Raw genomic sequence first — 25,177 nt, 5'->3', positions numbered from 1 at the left:
TCCCTCTTTTATTCCTTCAACCAGTTTCTTGAAAAGGTCGGCGTAGGGATGTGTGTGAATATCCAAAAACCTGTTGATATCCAAGTCTTTGATAATGTTTAAACGTAGTTGTGTTTCTCCTCCTTATCGGGTCTGCAGCCTTGCAAACTTTTGGCTGATTGGTTTGTGTACAGAAATCTTAGCAACGCACAGAGCTGAACACAAGCCTGCGGTAAAACCCCTGATTGAGACACATATTCCAAATGCGCTGTATACATGTCCAAAGAATGCCTCTAAAACCAGAATAATACCTGAATATCCCAAGTTTTAATCGGAAAATTCTGAAAAAGGCCTAATTCTGAATATCCAACCGGAATATGCTGTGACATGTATCAAATTCGGAATATTGTCATGTTCAGAATAATAGTCACAATCACTTGGACAGACAATAAACCGTTTGGCCATAAAAAAAAGAAGAAGAAAATCCTTGTCGCTTTGTCTGTATGCTCATCCCTATAGATCATCCTAAAATCAGAGGGTGTGGGGGCAATGTATTAAAATTCTACCAGTCACACACAATGTGGACCAGAACACTCCTTAAACCTCCTCAAGGCTGCTTTAATTAACTTTTTCCGAAGAAGTTGGCACACACTTTCATCAATTTATGTCCTTATAAAGTCGCCCTGGCTAACAATTGCCTATTTAAACAATACATAGAAGACAAGGAACAATTAGCATTCATTTCAAGTCATGTCTCTGTCCACCTGATGAAATAAAGTATATAATATTCATTGTCTTTTAGCTCTGGTTTAGTATCTACCAACTCCTGAGGACTTAATTGGCTAGTCATTAAGTCATTAAGATAGTCTTTCTGCCATTTGAACTGGATTTACAGGTCCGCTGAAAACCGCTGCCCTCTGATGAAAGTGGTGGGACTGAACCATACAGCAAAACCCCAAACTCTAAGTTAAATGAGGCTTAAGCAAATCTCTGTACAGCTGTAGAGTTGGTGATAATTCTCTGTGGGGTCATCACTTTTAGTAACCTTTCATAATTCATGTAGTCAATTTCATTGTTATAAAAAAAATTATTGATTAGTGCAGCTTTTAAAGTGAATGTCAGCACTTTTACCACATTCATTTCACTTCCAATTTTTTTGTTGGAAGGAGACAAAAGAATAGAAACTCTCGCTGTTCTAACTGTACTGTATGACCTGAAGTACAGCTGTGTAATTGGACTTGTCTTAGCGTGGAAGCGTAGACATTATTCCTGAATAGTGCTGTTGAAACATATCTGCCCTAGGTTTTGGTAGAGGCATGGAACAGATATGTACACGTGTGTGTGTGTGTGAGTGAGTGAGAGTGTAAGAGAGAGAGATTTTATGACCTCAGTTCGAATTATCTACTGATCATTGACAGTGATGTGTGGTCAGGGCCCCTATATTACACCACTGGGACAGACATCTGTGATCTACACCCTTATTTTCATTTTGAGTGACACTGACAATCTCTTCTTCACCATCTACTGCTCATATAGTGTGTGTGTGTGCGTGCGTGTGAGCGAGCGAGCGAGTGTGTTCTGAATCTGTGCACCGAGCCTGCTCGCCTCAAGGCTCCCTCTGTCTCCGTTGAAAATAGAGGCAGGTGTTGCTTGCATCCAGGCCAGCCAAATGCACTGTAAATGGATTTCACATACACATAAAGCTGAGACGAGTTGATGCCAACTGTGCTAGAGGTGGTGAATCCTAATGTCCTTCCAGTATGTTTTCAGTAGCCACTTCGAAGGAATGGTGAAATTATATTACCCACCATGTGTGTTTGTCTGTGTGTGTGGGCACCACAGTGTTTAACACGTTCACTTTTCCATTAGTGAGGGTGCCGTTTTTCCCTGAGATTGTTCTCTGTGGTCATCATGAAGCCCTCTATTTACCAGCCCTGCACCTAGGGAGCCTGTCATTCAGAGTGATGGACAGACAGTCTGTTGAAGGAGAGAACTCTTATCGGTTGTAGGCAATTTACTTCTTCCTGTGTGTGAAGTATATTTGCTTCAGTTCAGTTAGGAATAGATGCTGTATGCATAGTGCGGCAAAAGGGTTCTTTTTTAATTTCTTTTTTATATTTACTGTGGTGGTTTTTCACCATTTCTAAAATACATGACAATTTCGCCCGTGTCATAAAATGAATTGCTGTTCTTGCCAAGAGAGAAGTCTTGGATGAAAGAACATACTGTAGATGTGATCATTTAAATTGTTTTAAGGGGATGTTTCATTATTAGTTGCTGTTAGTCAGCTGATTTCCAGTTTTCTAGAATTCAACATTTCCATGAAATTAGGCCAAGTCTTTATTTTGGTGCAGTATTTCTTTTTAAAGGATTTGGGTTTGTGAATTACATTTTACTGTATTGCTAACAGTAAATGTTAGCATACTAACATGCTGACTTAAGGTGGTGAACATGGTAAACATTATACCTGCTAAGTATCAGTAAGTTAGTCTTACAAAGCTGCTAGCAGGATGTACACCCTTATGCTGCATTCACATGGATTCAGGCAGACGGACAACACCACGTTCTGACGGAATGGCAGGACAGAAAAAGGAAACACACGGCCTGACGTTGCTATGGTGATGTCGTATTGTTTACAAAGAATGGAAGAAAATATATTAAATAAAGGTATTTTATATTATAGCTCTAATCATAAAGTTCCGAGTAGAGCCTGACCGATATCAGGCATTTTCCAAACTATCGGTATCGGCATTTATAATGGCCGATAAATGAATATTTAAAAAATAACATAAAAACGGACGAAACGTCCTTCAACCATGTTATGAGTGTTGGCGTTGCATAGTTTGTCCACCAGAGGACGCTCTACAGCGTCCCTGTTGACAACACTCGTGTTTAACCCTTTAAGTTTCATATCTTAAGTTTGTATTTTTATACATTTTATTTATCAGAACTTTAATATATTTTGATGTTCCTCTGTTCTGTTGTGACAATAAAACAAACACGTTTATTTTTAAATTGCATTATCGTATTATTTTAGTGAGGACTCATAAATAACTACAAATAACTAATGTTAGGGAAATCTGTTTGTTTTGTTACGCGTTTCTGGATTTAAAAAAATATATATATCGGCCGATATATCGGATATTTAAATCACCAAATATTTGTATTGGTATCGGCCTTAAAAATCCTTCATTTCTTGGGCTCTAGTTCCGGGCATTGCTGCACAAAAATGATTAGCTTCTCGTTGGCTAGATCACGTAACATCTGGTTGTGGCCGGAGGGTGGCCAATGCCATCTTTGGTAACTGTTGCTGGTATTCTCTGCCGACCTCACCTAATTTTAACATCCTGCTCTTGTCCACTAATATGATATCCGGTTTGCTGTCTACCATCTGCCTGAATCCACGTGAATGCAGCATTAGTCTCATCCTGTCATGTGTTATGGCCAATAAATAGGAAATTCTCTATTTGCCAAGGATATTTTACATATACTAGAAAATGTATCCTCTGCATTTAACCTATCCAAAGAGCTATCCCGTGGTCTTGCCAATTCACATGAATCATTGTGTCATTCTTTCTTTTCCCTGCACCCCTCCCTCTGTGTTGCCAGGGCATTATCCAGGACGTGAAGTTGATTTTCGCTCCCAACGGCTACATTACACAGTGTCCTAACCTTAACCGCAGTGAGTATCATGATGGCACAGTCATACTGTACATTACATAGTGTTCCGAACACGCTGAGAGTGAAGGTAGGAATAAAAAAAGAACACTCCCCATTACTGTGTGCCATTGGACTTTAATGAGCTATGTGTCAGCTGGTGGTGACCTCTCCTCGCTTATCACAAACAAAGCCTCCCTCCATTTTATCACCTTCCTCTACTCCAGTAATCTTCATTTCGCTGTAATTCAGATTCAGTGCAGCCACCCTTTCTCCCCACCTTGTTTCTCCATCTGTTTACTGTCAAACAGATTAAGATACAAGGCCACCGCTGTGCCACTGTCTCTGTTACTGATCAATAAGGCGTGTAATCACACCATGTCACTTTATTATTGATACTAACACCAGACACAAGCCTAAAACAAAGAGTAAACAGATGTGTGAGGCTTCCCTTTTGTATGCTGCTGGCTGCTATGAGTGGTGTCCAAATACATACAGTATAGTCAGGCTAATACAATTAGTTAGTTCGTCGTTTTTATTTTTTTGGGTTGCATTATTTATGCCCTCCAGGGTCTGCAACCGGCAGCTCCGGAGCCTCATGCGGCTCTTTAGCCCCTCTCCAGTGGCTCCCTGTGGCTTTAACAAAAGATTAGATGGAAATGAAAGAGCTCTTTTTTTTTTTTACATTTTAGCTTTTATTTATCATTGTTGTACTGTAGGCCTAAAGTCATTCTTGCAATCTCCATTTATGCTAAATAACATTTTCAGCAGCACAGCATCTTATCCTGTAAATTTGTAATTTGTAAACCTCAATAGTGGTCTTGAGTTTCCATAAATTAGCTATGGATTCCAAATAAAAAATAAAAAAAACGATATACCGGTAATGATATTATATAGTTATAATGTTTAAAGACATTTCCAGGACAAGCACACTGCATATGTTGAAAAGTATCTGGCTATCTGGAAAGAGGGTGATTTCGGAACTTCTGTAGAAAGCAGAGTAGAGCAAATGTACTTCCAAGTATTGGATCAAATGGTCAAAAGACAGGGCCACAAAAAAACATCACCATACTAATAAATGCTTAGACCTATTAGTAATGTTGATAAGCTAATTTAGACTTGATAGGCTGTAACCTTCATTATAAAGCTCAAATATGTTGTGCGGCTCCAGAAAGATTTTCTAATTTGATATGGCCTAAAATGGCTCTATTGATAGTAAAGGTTGCTGACCCCTGCTCTATCTAAATGCTTCCCTCTTGCTCTTTCTCTCCTTTTCGTCTCTGTTTTGGTGCTTTCCCTTTCCTCCGTTGAGCCTGTCCGACCTGCAGCGATTTCCTGAGCCTGGTGCAAGGCATCATGGACCTTCAGGAGCTACTGGCCAAGATGACCCTGAAGGTAAGAACAAGGAACGACTTCCAACACAAATACCACTACCAGCTCACCAGACTGTATAACAACTTTGGAGAATTTCTAATATACTGCAAAACTTTACAGATGGACAAAAAACACTAAATGTTGGCAACAACGTCAGTGTTAAATAAAAGTATCCAGATAAAAGATCCACAAATACCCCTCCCAGTTGTAGCTGACAAGTAAATACATAAATAAATAAAAGAAAATGAATAAATAACGTCCTTCTCCACAACAGCCGGAGACAGCGGAATCCTTTGATTTATTACATTGTTTTTTTTCCTCTAAAGTCAGTATCTAATTTTTGTTTAATTTTAACAAGACGGTGCCCAAAAAAAAGATAGAAGTTATTGTTGGGAAACAAAAACTAAATGAATGAATTCGTCTTTAGGAAATATGATTATTCTGCCAGTTATTATTGTGGAGAGTGGATTGAAGTGGTTTTAAAAGACCCACAAAAAAACTGAAAAGATATTAATGTGCATTTAAGAGGGAACGGAAAAACTGGCAATTACTTGGTCCCAGAAGTTCCCCTATTATTATTTTCATGGTTTTGTTTTTTACAGTTTGCAATCGCTCAGGATTAAAGTGATGAAACAGTGGAACAGTTTTGACTTTTCATTATACTGTACATTTACATCATAACAGTAGAGGGTAATGTGAATGCATGCACTAAAGCTCCTTGAAAATGACAGTAAAGAATATCGGAGCTTGACTTTGTAAATAATAGTTGACAAAACAACCTCAACTCAAAGTCCACTTACTTTCCTCTCCTGGAGCTTTTGACTGTCCTCATCGATGGATCGATCCATGGAACTGTACCCTCTGGGGTTTGGGTGCCTGGGTAGGTCACCTGGTAGAGCAGGCGCTCATATATAGAGGTTTACTCCTCGACGCAGCAGCAGCGCGTTGCTGCGTGTCATTCCCCCTCTCTCTCCCCTTTCATATGAAAAAATGCCCAAAGAATTATCTTAAAAACAAAGCCTCTGGGGTTTAATAAATCTAATCTTGAACTTGTGATTACATGAATTACAGATCAAACTTTTTGTCAAATTCAGTGAATATTTCCTCATAGTCCGCTAGCTGTCCGTTCTGTGTGTGCACTGAAAAAAAACAAACAGTGTTCATACACAGCCCTGGCTCTGTAAATGGTAGCACAAGCAATGGAAGAACAAGCAGAGAGGCTCGGACTGAGTCACACAACACTATTCCACACGTGCTCGTGCACAGGACAGGGGAAAGGCCATGGATCTGCAGTATAAAAAGAAATGCAGTGGGAGCGAGAGGGATGTCAAATCTGGCACATGCTAACGTTCTGAAGGAGCGGTGTATTTGTTTGGGGGTTGAGTTCAAAATATCAACAATCTTTATCCAGAATCACAGACTCCACCTTTTAGACATTAATTAAGAATTGCATTAGAAGTAAATGTATGTCAGACATTCATTACACTGGCCTTCTGTCATAATTACCAAGCAGCTACGTCTTTATTACTGTAGCATGTGCAGGGATGGGACAATAAGTGAAAAAACTACTGTATATATTTAAATAAAATTATTTATACCATGTTTATTTTTCTGTCCTGCTGCTACTCTCATTTTAATGAATGTCAGATGCTAGAGGTTAGTTTTTTGGGGGCGAACACACACGCACACACACACACACACACACACACACACACACACGGGAAGGATGCATTCAGGTTTCAGAAAGGTGTCCATAAATGGCGACTGCATTGGCACAACAGGAGGTGTGCATTCTGAAATGGAGCCATGGGGGAGAGCTTGAACCATTTCTAAGACTAAACATCTGGATAACTCTGTGTGTGTGTGTGTGTGTGTGTGTGTGTGTGTGTGTGTGTGTGTGTGTGTGTGTGTGTGTGATTCTATGTGCATGAGTGAAGACTATCAGGTGGGAGTGAGACACAAGGACATTTCAGCGGGCGGGCAAGCCATAGAATAATTTTGGGTGTAAATAAGGGTGAAATGAAGAACATTACCCTACTGCTGTGTCAATGCATCCTTCTTCACATGAACACACCTCAAACTATTGCCACCTGACCTCATTGCTCATACGAGTCGCAACAGGGAGGATGCAGTCACCTCCAGAGCTAAATGGCTCTCTGCCTTCATGTTGTAGAGAATTGAGGAGATCAGCATGGGGTGAATAATTGCTTCATCCTGAGTTTGTGATGCGGAGTGTCAAGGCGAGGTGACATGAAGATGACCTCCGCTGTGTGTGGATTAGCATGGAAGCATTTTCATGCATTATACCTGTGTGTTTGTCAGAGGAAGCACACGCTTTGTGTTTATGCCAAATGATTCAGTAGAAATGGCTCAATAGCACTTTTCTCCCCTATCTCTAGTGGTATGTAGCCATGTAGAGTAGTGTTTTTTTTAGCTATCTGTCTCAGATTTCTGCCTACAATTGAGGTGACATTTGGAGAATTTTGACTGTGGTGCTTACAGCAATGAAAATGTCCTCTTTAGTAGATTTAGTTATTTTTGAGTTTTCAAATAAACTCCTCCTTTATGCTGCTTGATATTCAGGGCCCTGTGAAAATGTCTCTTGACTGTAACCTTAACTCTCCCTGCCATGTTCCAGGCTCCTGGTTCATCTGTAAGCACTGCATATCTTCCAGCCATTCTCACACTCATCCTACAATAAAATAACCCAATGCATTATCTTAAAAGTGAATCGTCACAAAGGCTGTTTTTCTAAATTAATCAGAAGCTGACATGTTGGAGATGCATGGTCTTCACACCACAGCAAGCTTTAAGTAAGCCATTTGCTTAGGATAGCTATTCAAATAAATGATGCATACATTGTTAAACATTCTCCTCCATCGCTGCTGCAGTGGATTCCCTCGCGTCTCAGCCATGAAAACGGCTTTGAGTCTATCCAGTGTTCTTAGTAATAACAGAGGATTCAGGGTCCGTGCTTCAGCTGGATCAATGCTTGTTTTTACTGCAGGATAGCTAGTTTGATTTTCCGGCAATTTGCACCCAAAGTAGCTCCCTATGCACTTACAATAGCTCACCCAGGAGGATCATTTCTGTCTTTACTGTGGGTTGGACTCTGAGACAAGGTTTTAGATGATTTATGAGTACATTTGCATAGTTTAAGGAGGCCTGTGCTGCTTCCCCTATGATACCTTGTTTTGGCGGAGGTGTTTCCTGGATCCTTACAATGAAGGTGACCCATTGTCAGAATGAACACAGTTATCAGAATAAGATTGGATTTATGGTGTTAAAGCTATAGTGCGTAGTTTCTGTCGCCCCCATGAAGAATTCTAAGTAATGACAACAAATCTGCCTGCGCATCCACGTGATACAGGCCTTCAGTGATCGCGCACAGCTTCCCACCGCCCCGACCCCTACTCCACGCAGTTGCTGGTAGCCAAGGAGGACATGGAGGATTAAAAAAACATGATGGACTCTTCAGAAGACGGAATTATCTTCACTCGGACGACACAATCTTCTGAACATAACCATACTGAGAAATACAGAGAGAGTTGTGTGGAGCTGATAGCTTTGTAGCAATTCATTTGGCAATGGCTTGAATCTAACGGACGTTCATTAATATCATAAAGTTACGCACCAAAGCTTTAAGGGGGTCACGGCGTATCTATGAAACATATGAACATAGCTGCAGTAAATACACTGTAGCCCACGGCCCCTTCTCAAAGATATTTGCTACAGCAGTCTAGTGTTGCAGGCCCAGTGGCTGAAATCTACGGTGAACTATAAATGAAAACCTACACCATATATATTAATGCCAGGACTGCTGTTAACCCCTTGCGTAAGGTATAAATCCAGTTAAGATGCAAATTGAAAAATACCAGTTCCTTCAACTCACTAAAATGCTTGTACAGAAACACAACTATTTTGCAAATTAAACATATGTTTGGCAACCTGTAGTGGGTTTTCAACTATGGAAAGTGGGTTGGTCATCATACATTTCATGATTTTCTTCTGTGTGCTGTGAAGGGATTTTTTTTTTGTTGGTTTCTCACTTTTCCTTCATTGCATTAATTATGACCTGGCTCAAGTGGCCACAACCAACGGGAGACACACCATCATCGACGAACAAAACATATGTACTTAAACAAATTAAACCAAAGTATGCCAAATTAAAGGAGTAAACTAAGTACTTCCATTATGGAAATCAGTGGTGTCAATGAGTGGAGGTGCATGAGTAAAAAGCATAACCAAACCAAACAGGAGAGAAGCAAAATTTCAGCAAAGTCAGAGAGAGAGTCAGCTAGAGAGAGGACTGCCAGCTGCATCCAGACTGAAATAACCTGGAACACCCTCAGGTGTTGCTCTGACACCCACCTGTAGAGAGAGCACAGACCGGTGAATCATACCGCAAACTCCAGATGACACATCAGGGGGGCATCACACATTTGTATTACAATATTTAGGCTGACTTTGGAAGGCTAAGAGAGAAGGATTCCCCTACTTGCTGTAAACCCAAATACATCCTTACCTGTATTATTTAGATTTAAAGAAGCATTGCTCTATTAAGCCTTTAATGGTATCATCAGGGTTTGGAGTCTCAGTGTGTGCTTGTTGCATTTTTACAGCTAAAATTTGATAATTACTCAATGGCAGACATCCCAGAAATAAATTACAAATTAAATCTAATTAATTGCTTGTTGGCCCAGAAAATGTCATCCTTCAGACATGCAGGCAAACAAAACAATTAAAGATAAAGAAAAATGGACCTTGCCTCCATTCAGACTGTCTTTAGCTGTTATTTTATTATTTCACTCATGTCCCTCTGCCTCATGTATCAACCGTAGGAGATACATACCTATTAGCCTCTGACTCCTTTGTGCCATTTGATGCTCACGTTGTACAGGAAAGGTATTCCTCTGTGGTGCCTCGAGGCAGCCTGGCAGCCTTTGAAATAGCCTTTCAAACATTTTGTTTAGGGCTTTGACGTGACACATCTCTACACACAGCTCTCCTGCATCCAGCCGGGACTCCTCTTTATGAAGTATAAAGCCTCAGTGACATCCAGAATTTTTTCTTTTTTAACTGAGAAGCCTCTATCATTTAGCAGCGAGCCCTCTTCCTGACACCGTGGCCTAGGCAGGTCTCAGAGGAGCAGCAGAGGGGGCGGAGGCAAAGCAGCGTTGAGTGTCTTTAGTGGACCTACAATTTCTGAGTTGACCTACAGTACGCAGCTCCGATCAATAGAACCTTTGGATTTCTTCACCTTCCCACTTTTCAGAATGGACTCTGGTTAAATATGTGAGTTAGACAGTACTTGTATTTTATAGATGTATGCAGGGTGGGGGGTTTGATCGTTGTCATGCACAACAAAACAAAACATGAAATAATTAGATCCCCCTTGCAATACAATGGATATAGTGCCACTCAGCCAGGCATGCCAAACACTTTGTTTACTTCGCTGCGAAAACAAAATACTTTCACCCAGGAAACGCTCGTTCGTTCTTTGGGAATGTCTTAATCCAAACCACAATCTTTACCCTATGACGCTTACTTTTTCTGGCTAAACTCCACTACCATGGCCCCTGAAAGGACCATCGTCTGGGGATAAAAAATAATTCAGCAGAGGCAGCGATATGTAGATCAGAAAGGGGGAAATGCCATGCACGTGACAGTTGTTGCTCACAACATCCAACATTTATCTGTTGCAACTGCAACAGATAGATGTTGGATGTTGGATGTTGTTGGCTGTTGTGTGTGTGTGTATATATATATATATATATATATATATATATATATATATATATATATATATATATATATATATATATATATATATACTACACATCTTCAACAGATAAGAATGCAGTGCCACCTGAATTCAATTTTTTCATCAACAAAATAAGAAATACCTTTTGAATGAACGTATCGGCAAAGTCGCAAAATGTTCATTGTAGACATCATTTCAAAATGTTGACTGACACCATATTTCATTTATTTTCTCTACAATATTTTATAACCTTAACCAAGCACTGTGAGGGTCTAAACTAGGCACTCACAGTGCTTGGTTAAGGTTAGGGAAATATCATGGTATTTGTTTGTTTCCTAAATGGTCAACAGATACCTGAAGCAAGAGACAGGACATATTTACTCAATCAACATTTCCCTTACCCTAAATCAAGTGCTTTTGTTGCAGAAAAACACACAACAACACACAGGATGGGAACTGCAGTGTGAAGTCCTGAACTCCTACCCGTGACTTCCGTGTGACACAAAAAACTTAGGACTTTCGTCACTGGAAAAAAAAAAAAACAGCAATATCGTTTCTTACAAAACATACTTGGCAAAAACAAATTAGTATTTTTAGTATATTTTTTAAAGAGACAGGGTTGTTTAATCCTCATTTCCACATGGAAAGTTAATCCTGGTTGGTGCAACTCACCCTCTGTGCCCCTCCCTGTGACACTGGCTTGTGACACTGTTGTCAGTCATATAAGCATCACTTCTGTCGAGAGACAGCCGTGGAGAGTGTTGAGTATGAAATAAGCTAAAGAAGGAGGGCTGATCGGTGTGGGGGAATACAAGAGGAGTGAGGCAGGATCGGGGCTGTCAGTCCTGTCTGTCATTTTCAGTAGATTATAGCCTGAGGTCTGGAACATGAGCTGAATGATGATCACTTATTATTCTATGTGCCCTTCTATTGAGTGGCTCCCAGCAGAGCAGCTCTCTGTGAAAACCGACCAGGGGCACACCAGAGGGCTGGGGGGTTAACCTGCGTGCACACTCAGACTTTTGATTTGGTTTTGTGACTCTGGTGATTCTGTGCTCATCCTCAGTTGAACTACGCAGAGTCCAGGCTGACCCAGCTGGAGGGCTGTCACTGCGAGAGGACCTGCAGCACCAACGGCCTGGTCTACCGGGATAAGGAGCTGTGGGTGGAGCCCGAGAACTGCAGGAACTGTGCATGTAAGGTGAGTGTCACCCTCATCCTAGTCTACTGTATATCGACAGTGATTCGTATGTAATCAAAGGAAAACAATTGTATTCAAAGGGAAAGTGGGTACACCAAAAAAGGCAATTGACAAGATTGATAACAAAATCACTTCTGGAACACTTTCAGCATCACAGATTAATGACACATAATGGCGTAGCAGGATATGAGGGTAGATGTTTTTCTTTAATGGAAAGTCAGTACAACCCTTATTTCCCCCACTCTCAACACTTAGCTTCCTTAACTTGTCTTTCCATCTTTCCTAGCCCCTGCAACATCTCTCCCTGCCTCCTGCGCTCCCCCTAATAAGCAGCAAGCAACAAGCAGCCCCTAATAAGCCTCCCTGTCTGTACTCATACATAGGAGCCAGACTTTAAAATTTGTTGAATCAGGCCAACCCCAGCCCTGGAGAATTAGACTTGCTGCATCATTGCACATCAAGCACAGGATGGAGTTTAGTCGGTCTGCTTTCCTCCTGTGGACATGTCATTAACTGATAACCTCAGCGTCCTGGGGGAACCATTTCCGTTGATTCATGAAATGAAGAGGCGCTCACAGAGAGGGATATCAGCCTAAAAAATGAAGCCAGTCCTTCAGGGCCTGAATAACTACCTGCTATCAGCTGGCCACTCACTTTCAGTATCCACCATCCAGCACTCTGTGATGAATCTGTTATCTGATTGTATGACATTATAATTCATTTTTTTATTCTGAAGTACGATAGCTTTGAGTTTCAGATTGCATTCTGAAGGTGTGATTCTAAACAGTTTTGGGTTAGTTTGCATGGTGCTAAAGTGCAAGAGCACTAGCCATTCAGGGCTGGCATTGGATGAGAGCATACATCACACTGCATGCGATTATATATGTGTACTGTTGGGCTGGAGTAAAGAGAGTGTTCTTTTTCTTCCAGTAAAGATATAATATCCCATGAATGCTTGTGCAAATGTAAATTGAGACATAAATGGAAATAGGAGAAGTGGATTTTTGGCAGTGCTCCGGGCAAAAGCCGTATGTTCACAGTGAGCATTGGTTCTTTGCTTCTGACGTTTGCATGTTTAAACAACAAAAATAAAAAGAATAATTTTCTTACAGAATGGTGTGGTGGAGTGTCGCAGGATTTTCTGTCCTCCAGCAAACTGCTCAGAGGACTCGCTGCCTGTACATGTTGATGGGACTTGCTGCAAGAAATGCAGACGTAAGTATCATTTATCAATATAAATGTTATCATACATTTATATTGCTACGTTTTGGTTTTTAAGCGGAGTTTTGAGCCAAAAGTGATCGCCGTGCAAGTGTTTTTAGTTCCAGTAGAAGAACTAATCTCCGTTTTAAACAAACCGACATATCTCATCAACATACCTGTATACTGTGTGTGCGCCTGCCGGGGTAAACAGGAGGCAGCATGTATACTCCGTGCGTTGCTGGTAGTTGCCATGGTAATGTTAGTAGCTTAGTCTCAGAGAACGAGACGTCATGACTGATAAGACCCAATCAGGCGGTGAAACGTTGGCGTCAGTGTTGGTTTTTCCAAAGGTCTCCGTTTGCGTCCGTTGAGACGGCAACACAACCCCGCAGATTTCAAACCAAAATGGGTCAGAAGTGATTTCAAATTTCTCCGTTTCAGGTGCTCTGAAACACCAGAGCAGTGTGAATGCGAGGTGTTAACGTAGCAAAAGATATTCGTTTTTAAACCAAAACATAGTAATGTAAATGAAGCCTAAGGATTGTAAATATCCATTTTAATTGGATGGTGAAGTAGGGCTAATAGAAGCCACATAGCAGGAGGGATGCTGAATGGCTGCCGGTCAATGGAAGGACATTGATACAAAGTAATGACAATCAAAGATTTGACAAAAGCATGTATAATAGACCATTCACTTATCCTTTTCTCGAACTGTGTTTTTCCAATCCCACCTTAGCAACCGTAACTAGGCACAGCAGGTCTGTCAAGCTTGGAATTTCTCCTCATGATGAAACAACATGCCTTATGAAGAGGAATACTCAGTATATCAAGAGTTTGGAGGGCGGTGTCTTTTTTTTTTTTTTTTAGCCTTTCCAGAACCAAAAACACAAGACGTAAGGAATGGATTAGATCTATAACAGGGGGTCCGTGACCCCTAGGGGGTCCTTAGAGTCACTGCATGGGGGCCTCCAAATTATTGTCAGTTTTCAAAAATGAAAAATATGAAACATATTATTAGCAAAGATAAATCCCCACTGATGATAGGCTTACTGGCCTATAGGTAAGACAGTCACTAAAATAGCAGCCCACAGATGCAGTTCATCCTAGATTCACTGTGCCACATGTGTAACATTAAAAGATGATTCATAAAATCATCTAACAATTAAATATTTGTATAGCTTATGCAAAAAGGGTATGTAAGAAGGCTTTAGGTTGCCCTAACAGTTATTGTAGGCCCACTTTAATTTGCAACTTCATTTGATACAATATGTAGTAGGGGGTCCCTGCTACATCTCACTTTCAGTTAAGGGGTCCTTGGCTTAAAAAGACCCCTTCTTTACAGTATTTCATGCTTTACGACTACAACTAGAACCACTGTAGATACAAACATGTTGTTTGCGGCCGATGTTCAGCTGGCACAGTGAAACCAGAGTGAACTATCTGCAGATCACAGTCGCCTGATTTTCATGGAAGCTGAAATAGAAGCACTATTTCTAGTATAAAGCACACAGCCTCTGGTAGCTGCTCACAGACCCACGAACGACCGTCTCTCTTGCTAGCCTGCAAAAACACTAAATCCCTGAAGGATAGTTTGTCTTTGAATAATTCCAGCCCTCCTCTGCCTCCCTCCATCCCTCCCCTGTGAGCATCAGAGCTCTGGCACCAACGAACGATGGAGCAGCGGTCCTCCACCCTGGAGAGGAGAAAAGCAGGACTTCATATCATAGGCTTCATTTTCTATTTCTGCTTTATCGCCAGAGGAATATGCAGAAGGATCTCCTCTGTTGTATTCTTAATGCACTGTTACATTTCCTCTCCGCTTATGCACACCAGCCAAGAACAACTTTGTTTCTGACAGAATTAACTATGCAGAACTTCAGACTGGAAACTTTTTCTTTTTTTACCACAGGCAATCTCAAAAGCATTTTAGCGCTATTTTTGAGAGTACCACTACCATAGTGACTGTACTTACTGTATAGAGTGTTATTGAAGCATTTTCGACTTTTCTGCCCACAGCGAAATGCACCTACATGGGCCAAACCTTTTCTGAAGGCCAGCGCTTTTTATCTCGGAGCTGCAGGGAATGCAAGGTAACGTTTCTGGTTAAGTTCTACAATTCTTCCTCCAGCATTTAGCCTCTGCTCTGAAATCAGATTCACCAGGCATCACTTCTCTTTCAGTGTTTTGATTGTGTGTGGTGGACTGCTCTGTGTGTTATTTAATTAGCCAGCAGGGCATATTAGCTTTCCCTCCCTCCCTCCAATCTGTTCAATCTGCCTGTTTTCTTTCTCTCTAATGGCGAGATAGCCAGGTAATTAGAATAGCTTATGAACACAGCAACACAAAGGCTTGATTTGAATAGAAGCTTCATCACTGCATGGATTATAATTAAAGTCCTTATTCGAGTTGAGCATAGAACAGAAGTGAGCTTTCTTCACTGAGAAGCCATTTATCTTCAAAGACACAATTTTAAGGAGAAAAATAGGGTTGTATGCATGTAATTGCTTACAAAGAGCCACACAGTGGATTCCTGAACCCGTTATTAGCCCTCAGGCACCTCGAAACATCATATTGTGTGTATGCTCTGTTTCAAGCAATTACAGCCATCCATTACTCCTGGATGTAAACCCTGCTAAGTGGCCAATTTGTGGACTAATTATTTTAAGAAAGGAACCTGGAAAGTTTTGGGGGGTCCCTCTTGTGTGAGCGTTTTGGTCCACGATGGTCCTTATATCTCAGCTGTGCGTTTCAGCATGTGTGTCTAGATCGTTTTGTGTCATTCCTGCATGTCAGATCATCTTTCTGTCCTCTCCCTATCACAGCAGGAGAGGGGGGAAATGGGAAAAGCAACGATGAATATATGCATTGACATATGGAGAGAATAAGCAAAAGGAATGAGATTGGTGGTTGGTGATGTGTCAAGTCGAGTCAATTTTATTCATATAGCCCAATACCACAAATCGCAAATTTGCCTCAAGGGGCTTCACAACATACACAGCATACGACACCCCCTATACTGTGCCATCTGTACAGAAGTTACACTCAGCAGTTCAAATTGTCACCAAAATTGTGCTTCCTTCGCTCATGGCGTTAATTATCTCATCATGGATGGCTGACATGATAGAATAGTAATACTAGTGCTGAAATGATGAGTTGAACAACAGAAAGTTATTCGACAGCCATTTTGAACAACAATACATTGTTTATTAAGCACAATTATTAGGCAAAAGAATACCAAATAGGTGCTTCTCAAATGTGATTTTTTTCTGTTCAATATCAGAAGTTTTATCAAAACGTTTCATCAAAAATATATACTTTGCAAACTAAAGCAATGAGGAGACAGGAAAATACTAGTTCTCATTAGTTCATGAGAAAATAAAGTGACTGATTAACCCTCTGAGGATGAAAGATGCACCGACGCGTCCAAACGATGTTTGACAAAACTCCTACTCAAAAAGCGATATTACACAATTCCATTTCAAACATTTATTTACTTATTTAACCATATATAACCTATAAGACTTTGGTAAACTTATTTCAAGCACCCGAAACAATTCGTACAACACATCAGAAGTTAAGGTTTGTTTTCAAAAGAGATTTGAGGAATTTCAAAAACGCCAACCTCAATGTTTCAGCTTTAGCGCCATATGATCTCTTTACACATTGCTCTAGAAAAGATGTGGGCGTCACTTTATGGAAAGCTGAGTTTGTTCTGAACATTTGGATATGAAACCCATGGGAATCAGTTATATGCAAATACCTTAAAAAGGTAAATTTAAGAAGATATGTGAAAATATCCTTAGACCTCAGAGGGTTAAAGGCTCACAGTGCAACGCGACAGTACTATAAAAAGATGACAGGAGGAAGCTGTTATGGTTCCAATGAAAGCACAACATTGAAGAAAGTTGTGAAGGAGCAATCTTAGGGAATTGAGTTGATACGTCCAACCTTGAGAAGTATCGCGGGGACCACAGGAGCTCTGACATGCCAGCCGGGCTGCTACTGCTGCTATGTATCTGCTATTTGTTTTAAAGGCCCAGGGGAAGATGACGCCGAGTTTCGATCTAACTTTGTTTCCCTTCTTCGGTGGTGCGTATCTGCACCTTACCTGCTATCTGTATTCATGCCCTCTTGTAAATGTGAGCAGCATGTACAGCCTTTACTTTCCACCCTCTCTGTTGTCATGGCAGCCTCATTCAGTCAGGGAGTAATACTCTGTTTTTTAACATATGAATACGTCCTTTTGAATGTAAAAGGACTGCATTTATGTAGCGCCTTTTCTATGTTAAAGGACAAGCATCTTTTGAAAAATGATCATAATTAACCTGTATAGCAAAGACACATTCTCAATATCACTCGGTCGTCCTACATCGGGGTATGTCAACAAGTTCACACCTTCTCACGTCAAGTTAGTCTTTTCATATGCAGCTTGTTAGTGGAATTCCCTACTTCGTTACGACCATTCCAAGAATGACTGATATGAGTGATGTCTGGATACGTTTTGACAGGCAAACATACTTGGTCATAATGAAAGGGCAAAAATACAACAAAAAGAAAGGTGGCCCAAAGGTTTAAGAGGTGGGTTCGTAATGGAAAAGCTTGCTGGCTTGAGTCCAGATCAGATTGTGTGTCTGGTATAATTGTTCCGGTGAAGATCTCTTTTTATTGCGCAGACCTTCACACATTTGACCCAAGCACTGAAGTTGTAATGTTTTGCCTCTGTCCTTCCAGAACGGCCTGATGGTGAAAGTCACAGAAACTTGTCCAGAGCTCAACTGCACCGTCGGTGAACAGATCTTACCAGATGGCAGATGCTGCAATGTTTGCAGAGGTATGTCTTCCTGCTTACTGCACTATTCTCAGTTGCACGAATCCCGCTCCAATCCCCTGCCGCTGCGAGAAGTAAACATAGCCAGTCTGCCGGTTGCTGATTCAGGCTGCACCTTTGCAATAATTCTGTTTCTCTTCCTTCCCACCGGATGCACCGATGCTTCTTGGCTGGGATACCTTTCAGAGCAGATTGGTCTGTCTGCTATAGAGCACCTGCTATGCCAATTTGCCTGAACCCCGCTGCTTTGGCAAGGAGGTACTACAGGGTAAATAGCCATCGGTAATTTAGTAAATACATTGAATTAACAAACTCTAGGAGGCTGTCAGCTATAGAGCCATAATGAAAGAAACCGGTCAGGTTCTGAGCAAAGGAAATTGCATTCTCATTTAGGTACGATAAGCGGCATGCTTACTGTATTTAGACTCACTGTATTTCGAGGAGAGGAAGATGGAAAGAAAGTGAAAGAGAAGGAAAGGCAAAAACCGAAGGAATAAGAGAAGAAAGATGAGAGTAAAGGAGAAGACCTCAAGGAGAGAGGAGCATATATAAAGACCTAGACCTGCTACGTTGAAAAGAAAGGAAAGGAGAGAGGCTAAAGGGGAGGTAAAGATAATAAAGCACATGAGAGGAGAGAGGAAGATGAAAAGAAAGGTAAATAGAGGATAAGACTTTATATGTTGAGAGTAGAGTAAAGGAAATGTGAAGGCTAAAGAGAGGGTGCAGGAGAGGAAGATAAGAATAGAGAAGACTTATTGTGTTGAAAAGAAAAGAAAGTAGAGAATTGAAAAGGAGAATGAAGGCATAGAGTATAGAAGAAAGGACAGCAGAGAGAGGAAAGAAGTGCAGGCGAGAGGAGATTGTATAGAGCTAACAATTAAAGATGGATTCACTGCCTCTTCCCTACAACCACCTTTCTTTTCTATCCCTCTCTCTAAAACTCAGAGCCAGTCATTATTTCCCAATCATCTCCAGACCTCTTCTCCACTGTGTGACTCAGTACTTTGCCACTACTCTGACATGTACTTGTGCCTCGCTGTTAGATCCTCAAAGTCACGCTTGCTCTGTTAAATTGGCAATCACACAATCGCCATAGAGTGTTCATACCCCTCTGTTTTAATGAAATAGAACAAAATAATAATTCTACAGAAATGGGCCCGTGTTTGTGTAACGCAAATAAAAAGTCTAGCTATCACAAACCCAACTGCAATGTACTTTTCTCCCTTAAGTGGTCAGAGCAGAACTGTAATACTTTACCATGAGCACACACACACATGCGCACACTTACACACGCGTGTTATTCCTTGTGTAATCAGTCCTTATGCATGTTTACAGTGTCCGTTGGGCGCTGCTGTAGATAGTGGAGGAAGAATAATGCAGACACCTCTTTCCTCAGTAATGGCTCCCCAGGCTCCCTACCTCTCAGGGCCTTTATGTGCAGCCAGTCTGTCTTTCATTACAGGACATGATGGGCAACATCCGCTCATACTTACTCTCTGCCTGCTTCCTTATCTGTCAGACTGATTCAAGGGATCTGCCTCTCTGTCATGTGACATTTCTGTACACATGCAGGATCTCAGTCTGGTATGGTTCAAGTTTGGCAAAAGATTGGTACTGGGGTACATAGGGAGTGCAGGGTTAAAGTTCCCAGGTTTTAATCCCAGTTGCAGTACATGTGTTCCTATAGATACTTTTGTTCACAGGTGGAAAGCCAGCCATATATATATATATATATATATATATATATATATATATATATATATATATATATATATATATATATATATATATATATATATATATATATATACACAGTCACCTCCTACAAAAGATGGCTTCTTATGTTGTAACACCATTTGCCTGAAGAAGGTCTAGTACCGAAACATTGCCCATTATTAAACTTTATATATTTTTTAGACAGTGTGCCGTAGTTTTCTTTGCAACTTTTTACCCGCTTGTCCCACTCCGACGCACCTGTCTCACATTGTACAGTAGATGTGCAAAGTAGTTTTCTGTACTGAAGATCCAGTGTTAAAATGTGTCGGCTGACTGAAGTGGTGACTCTTTCAGTAAGCCAGTTTGTGTTGCAGACATTTTTCACATTTGGTTCTTTTGTTATTTGAGAACCTAGCTGACTGTTGAAGTAAGTACATTCTTACTACAAGCAGCCTTTAAAACCAACACATTGATACAAAATACCAGAAGAACACCCCGTCCTGTAGGGGTGCACGATTCAGAAAATGTCACGATTCAATTCAATATCGATTTTTAGGCTCAAGATTCGATTCAAAAGCGATTCTCGATAAAAAAAAACGATTCACAGTATGTAAATGTAGTTACTTTTCCCGTGATTAAAAAAAATGGATTTTTGGAATTCTATTAATCGATTTTGAATCGGTGGAGCATGAATCGCGATTCGATTTTTTTTGCACACCCCTACTGTCCTGTGCTACAGAGCAACCTACTAGTGGCTCCTTCACTCTATTGGCTGGAGGGATGGCATCCTCTGAGATATTCCTACATGAGCAGCATGTTTTGTGTGTGTATGCTTTTTTTATTGTTTGTGTGTGTATATGCTGCCGTGAAAGCCAAAACTTATATTATTGCACCACAAATTTACTGCAGTCATAAACTTTATACATCAGGCATCTTGTCATCCACAGTATTGTGGGCGACAGGAACAAGGTTGCTCGTTTGTGCATCTACCTGCCTTTATCTCTGTGTACAAGCCAAAGTAAATCAAGGCCTCCTTTGTCCCTCCCTTTCAGGTTATGACTTCTGCGCAGAGGGACTCATTTGTGGAGAAAACTCTGAGTGTAAAAACCGGAATACTAAAGCAGAGTGTGAATGCAAGAGCGGCTATGCCTCCATCCACGGGGATTCGACTTACTGTGAAGGTAGGACTATACTTTATCCAGCTCAGGCTCATGTGACCGACTCTTAGTACGTATTAGCTCTGGATGTTAAAAGCAGTGGGGCTGGCAGTGTGTCAGCGTTTAAATCATCGTTTTCGTTAAGGAGCAGGTTTATGTTGGCTGTGGGGCCACAGACTGAGATTTCTAATGAGCTGATATTAACACAGTGATGATTGTCTATAAAGGGGAAAAAAGATTGGTCTGAGAAAGCACTGTGGTCAGTTGAACCTTTATTATGGCACCAGTAATGTACTGCTGCCCATTTTCACAGGATACCTTTGAGTTTTAAATAGATTTTCAGTAACTGTATAACATGTAACAATGACAAGGAATAAGACTTTTCACAGTGTTAAAAAATGCCTCATCATTCAATAACCAAATTCAATACCTAACACATAACTACATAACTAAATCTCATCAGTGTCAGTGAGCCAATAAGCACGCAGCATGCTTTTACCAAGATGCTGCTGATTGGCTGTCTAACGTTACACGTCGTAGAGGCATGCAGGGAAAACTCTACGTTACACAGAGACGGGGCTCACGTAGTAGGGGCTGAAGAAAAAAAGAGATTCGTGCCGTGATGTGTAATTTCTTTTTGTTTTTATAAAATTAGTATCGAAAAAAAAGTATCGTTTAGGAACCGGTATCGGAGTCATGGTATTGGTACTGGTATCGGAATTTTTTAAACAATACCCAGCCCTTCTTTTTACAGAACTATTGTTATCTTAATTTACAATAGCTGTTGTTTCCAGTAGTGTCTGGTGGGTTTTTCCAATGAAAACGTGATCTGAGATCAGCCTCTGTAAAAAGTCACTAAGCGCGTCCAGTTTTCTTGATTGTTGGACTTGGCTGAGTAAAATCCCCTGTGGGTATGTGCTGGAGTACTTGTGATAGATCTAATGGCCTTATTTGATTAGGAGTCTCGGGAGTGGCAGTCGGCGGATTGAAGGATTTGCTCAATGCAGTTGTCTTTGGGTCAGAGCAACAGCAGACTGAAATCACTAAATGTCTTGAGAGCTGGGTAGCCACAAGCCCTCCAGTCTATCCGTCTCTGTTTGCGCTGCATGGTAAAGAGGTTTACCCAGAGCTCCACTCCAATCCACGAGACTCCCATACGAGTGAGGGCTGGGAAAGGCTGATTGTTAGATCAACTATGTAAATCGGGGAGCAACGGCTCTATTGGCTGTGTCAGCATTATCCTTGTTTGGGGGTTGCTCCCTAAAGGCAGCTCAAACATCTATTGTGACTGGATTAGCTGGAATCCTGCTGTACAGCATGGTGATATTTTGACATGGCTTTACTCTCACCTCCAACTTAAGTTGGCTTAGGATAACAGGTAGGGCTGGGCAATATATCAATATTATATCGATATCGAGATATGAGACTAGATATCGTCTTAGATTTTGAAAATTATATCGGGATATGGCATAAGGGTTGTTGTCTTCTGGTTTTAAAGGCTGCATTACAGTAAATTAATGTAATTTTCTTAACTTACCAGACTGTTCTAGCTGTTTTATTATTTGCCTTTACCCACTTTGTCATTATATCCACATTATTGATGATTATTTATCTAAAATCAAATTTTGTTAAAGCAACAATTGTCAAGCCTACAATATTGTCGCAATATCGACATTGAGGTATTTGGTCAGGAATATCGTGATATCTGATTTTCTCCATATCGCCCAGCCCTAATAATATGTCTTACTCAGCAGACTCGGGTAATCACATCTTTTCTTGTTGTTTTATTTGAGTTATAAACAAAGCTCAGCAGGCTGATGGGGTGTCATTGATATCCTAATAGATGTTTTATGGAACAAATTAATTTCTCCGCTTGCACTTTATAAAGTGGAGATTGGGTCTGGCTATGGCTCTAAGCTGTCATGTAAATGTGACCATTATACCTCATAAATGTTTTAACGTGCAGCTGAATGATTAAAGATGAGATTATTTACTTGTACTGTAATCAGAGGGCTGTTTGAGGATGGACCAGGGAATTTAAACAGAGCCAAGCTTCTGTCTTGCCTTCAGTCACCTTGTGGGGCCATAATTATACTCTCCCTGTCTTTAAGATGAAAACGTATTATTTGCGATAGACTAGACTCTGTACTACATTTCATAATTATTTATTAAACACTAAATATAAAATTTAAATAATAATGTATAATAATAAATAAGAAAGTGCAAAACAACATTCAAAATGTGCAAAGGTGATCACAGTCACTGCTTATGACAGAGCTGACATCTAGCATCGCTACAGGCTATGTAAATAATGCACATAAAATACAAACGTGAGCAAGGGCGTTCAACAATCGGCATTATATCGAATCAACAGGCACGTGCAACCTAGCTAGCAGGTGAAGATCTCAAACAATAAAATCACCAGCTAACTTACTTTAAATTTGCAAGAACTATAGACTAATACAATAACAGGCTTAAATAAACCCAAAACATAAGTTATACGACTTACAGTTCTCACGGACACACACGCGCGATATCAACTGGCTAGTTATCCTCCGGACAGCGACGGACCACGTCTTTGTCTTTCTCTCATTTCGGCCGTGTGGCGCGCATGCCCGCTCGCTGTGTGAAGCACGTCCGCGCTATTCTCCGAGATGCACTTGACGGCCTTTTGTGCAGCGGATTTTTTTATTTATTTTTTTTGACGACCTAGTTAAGGCGGTAGGGTTCCCCAGCTTAGGCGGGCCGCCCGAACTGCAAAGTGCTGCGGGAAACCCTGGTAAGCGCAGAATGAGGCACCCCACCTGTTGTTAAAGGATATACTGATCTTTGTCTTCCCATTGAAACACTTGTGAGACTTTTGTTTGCCCTTAATAGTGTTATTTACCTTGAAAAACATCACAAATGTCTTAGCCTTAGATTAGTAGTGTAATTCTTCGAAGCCTAGTCTAATTTTACTTGTTTTTCATGCTCTTCTGTTTACACTTCACTTCACGGAGAGTGGACAGTTTACTGAAAAGTGTAAGTTGAGTTGTTTGCAGCAGTATGTGTCCAATGTGTGTTCCTATTTGACTGATTTATGACACTAAGAAGAAGGAGACAAATGCTTTTCTTGGGCGCTACAAATCAATGAAGCTGCAGCATGTGTGACACATGCCTGATCCACTCACCCAGCAAGAGAACATGGCGAATCAGTGTGTTAATATGCAAAGCCATCTGCCTGATCTCAGAGGCAGGAATGTGCCTGCATATGCAGAATATGCACACATGTAGAAACACAAACATAGGAGCACACTAATGATGGCTTGTGCCTCATTAGCCTGCCCACCAAGGCCTGTGTATTTATTTACTCCATTAAAGATGTATTACTGCATATGGGCTGACATCTTCCTAGATTATCTTAAGAGATGAGTCCAGTTGGTAGGCATGACTCTGCATACTGGATGTAAAGGCAGCTGTTCCTCCTCACTAGTTTGGGATATACTTTCTACTCCTGCAGAGAACGCCTGAGAGAAGGCAGTGGTTTCTATTGATTGGTCTTGTCAACACAGGCTTCCTGCTGGCTCTGCTTAAGCAACAGCATGGACACATGAAGTGCTATAGGCCTAATGGACTTAATGAAATTACCGTTTGCAACCCTTCCATGTTCTCTACTAGTTTCATATCTATTCATTATTCTATTGGCCACAAGTATTTAAACCTATGATGCATGTTAGACACACACAGCACACAGCATTGTAGGCTGGGCAATGTCATACATGCTGCAATGACTTCTCAGCTTTTACCTTTTTTATGTTTTTACACAAATACCGTCCTTTACCGTATACCCCGGTGAAATTTCAGTAAGGCATTAAAAAAATAGAGCACGTATGTAAATGCAAATAAAGTAGTATGTGCTGAAACAGGACTATCAGTAGCTTAAGATCAAAGCTGTACAATCAGATAAAGCCTGTGAGACAGGAATAACGTAAACGCTGTGACACCGGTGTAACAGCGCTAATTACTATTGATAAAAAGTATCGGCTACATCTCGCGGGTTGTGTTCTCTTTCTAGCTCAGTGTGTCACACCACCTGATGCTGCTACATGCAGCATACTGTTATCACGTTTGTGCTATTGGGCTTATCATAGGATTATTATCCTCATGAGCTCTTGTTTACTCTGTCAGTCATATTCGTAGAGTACCGGCAACACAGTCAAACGTTAACTGTTGTTTTGCTGATAGCTTGTTAATTGTAACCCTAAAAAAGTCCACATTGGGTTGAGCCTTCTGACAATAAAGCTTTGAATATAGAGAGT

At 40.8% G+C, this 25,177-nt stretch overlaps 1 protein-coding gene across 1 annotated transcript in view; it reads left to right on the top strand.

Annotated features, from left to right (window-relative positions):
* The window catches only part of LOC144520077 (protein kinase C-binding protein NELL1-like), a 300,316-nt gene that overhangs the window by 97,331 nt on the left and 177,808 nt on the right, over positions 1 to 25,177 (top strand). Inside the window, exons 6-12 of the mRNA XM_078253714.1 lie at positions 3,589 to 3,661; positions 4,949 to 5,031; positions 11,841 to 11,975; positions 13,088 to 13,190; positions 15,195 to 15,268; positions 17,910 to 18,009; positions 20,775 to 20,903. Of these exons, the coding sequence (XP_078109840.1) occupies positions 3,589 to 3,661; positions 4,949 to 5,031; positions 11,841 to 11,975; positions 13,088 to 13,190; positions 15,195 to 15,268; positions 17,910 to 18,009; positions 20,775 to 20,903 (697 nt within the window). The remainder of the gene's footprint in view (positions 1 to 3,588; positions 3,662 to 4,948; positions 5,032 to 11,840; positions 11,976 to 13,087; positions 13,191 to 15,194; positions 15,269 to 17,909; positions 18,010 to 20,774; positions 20,904 to 25,177) is intronic.

This window comes from Sander vitreus, chromosome 1 (genome assembly GCF_031162955.1).
Source record: "Sander vitreus isolate 19-12246 chromosome 1, sanVit1, whole genome shotgun sequence".
In the NCBI taxonomy this organism is placed as follows: Eukaryota; Metazoa; Chordata; class Actinopteri; order Perciformes; family Percidae; genus Sander; species Sander vitreus.
Note: the sequence above shows the minus strand (reverse complement) of the source record. Positions and strands in the feature narration are given on the sequence as shown.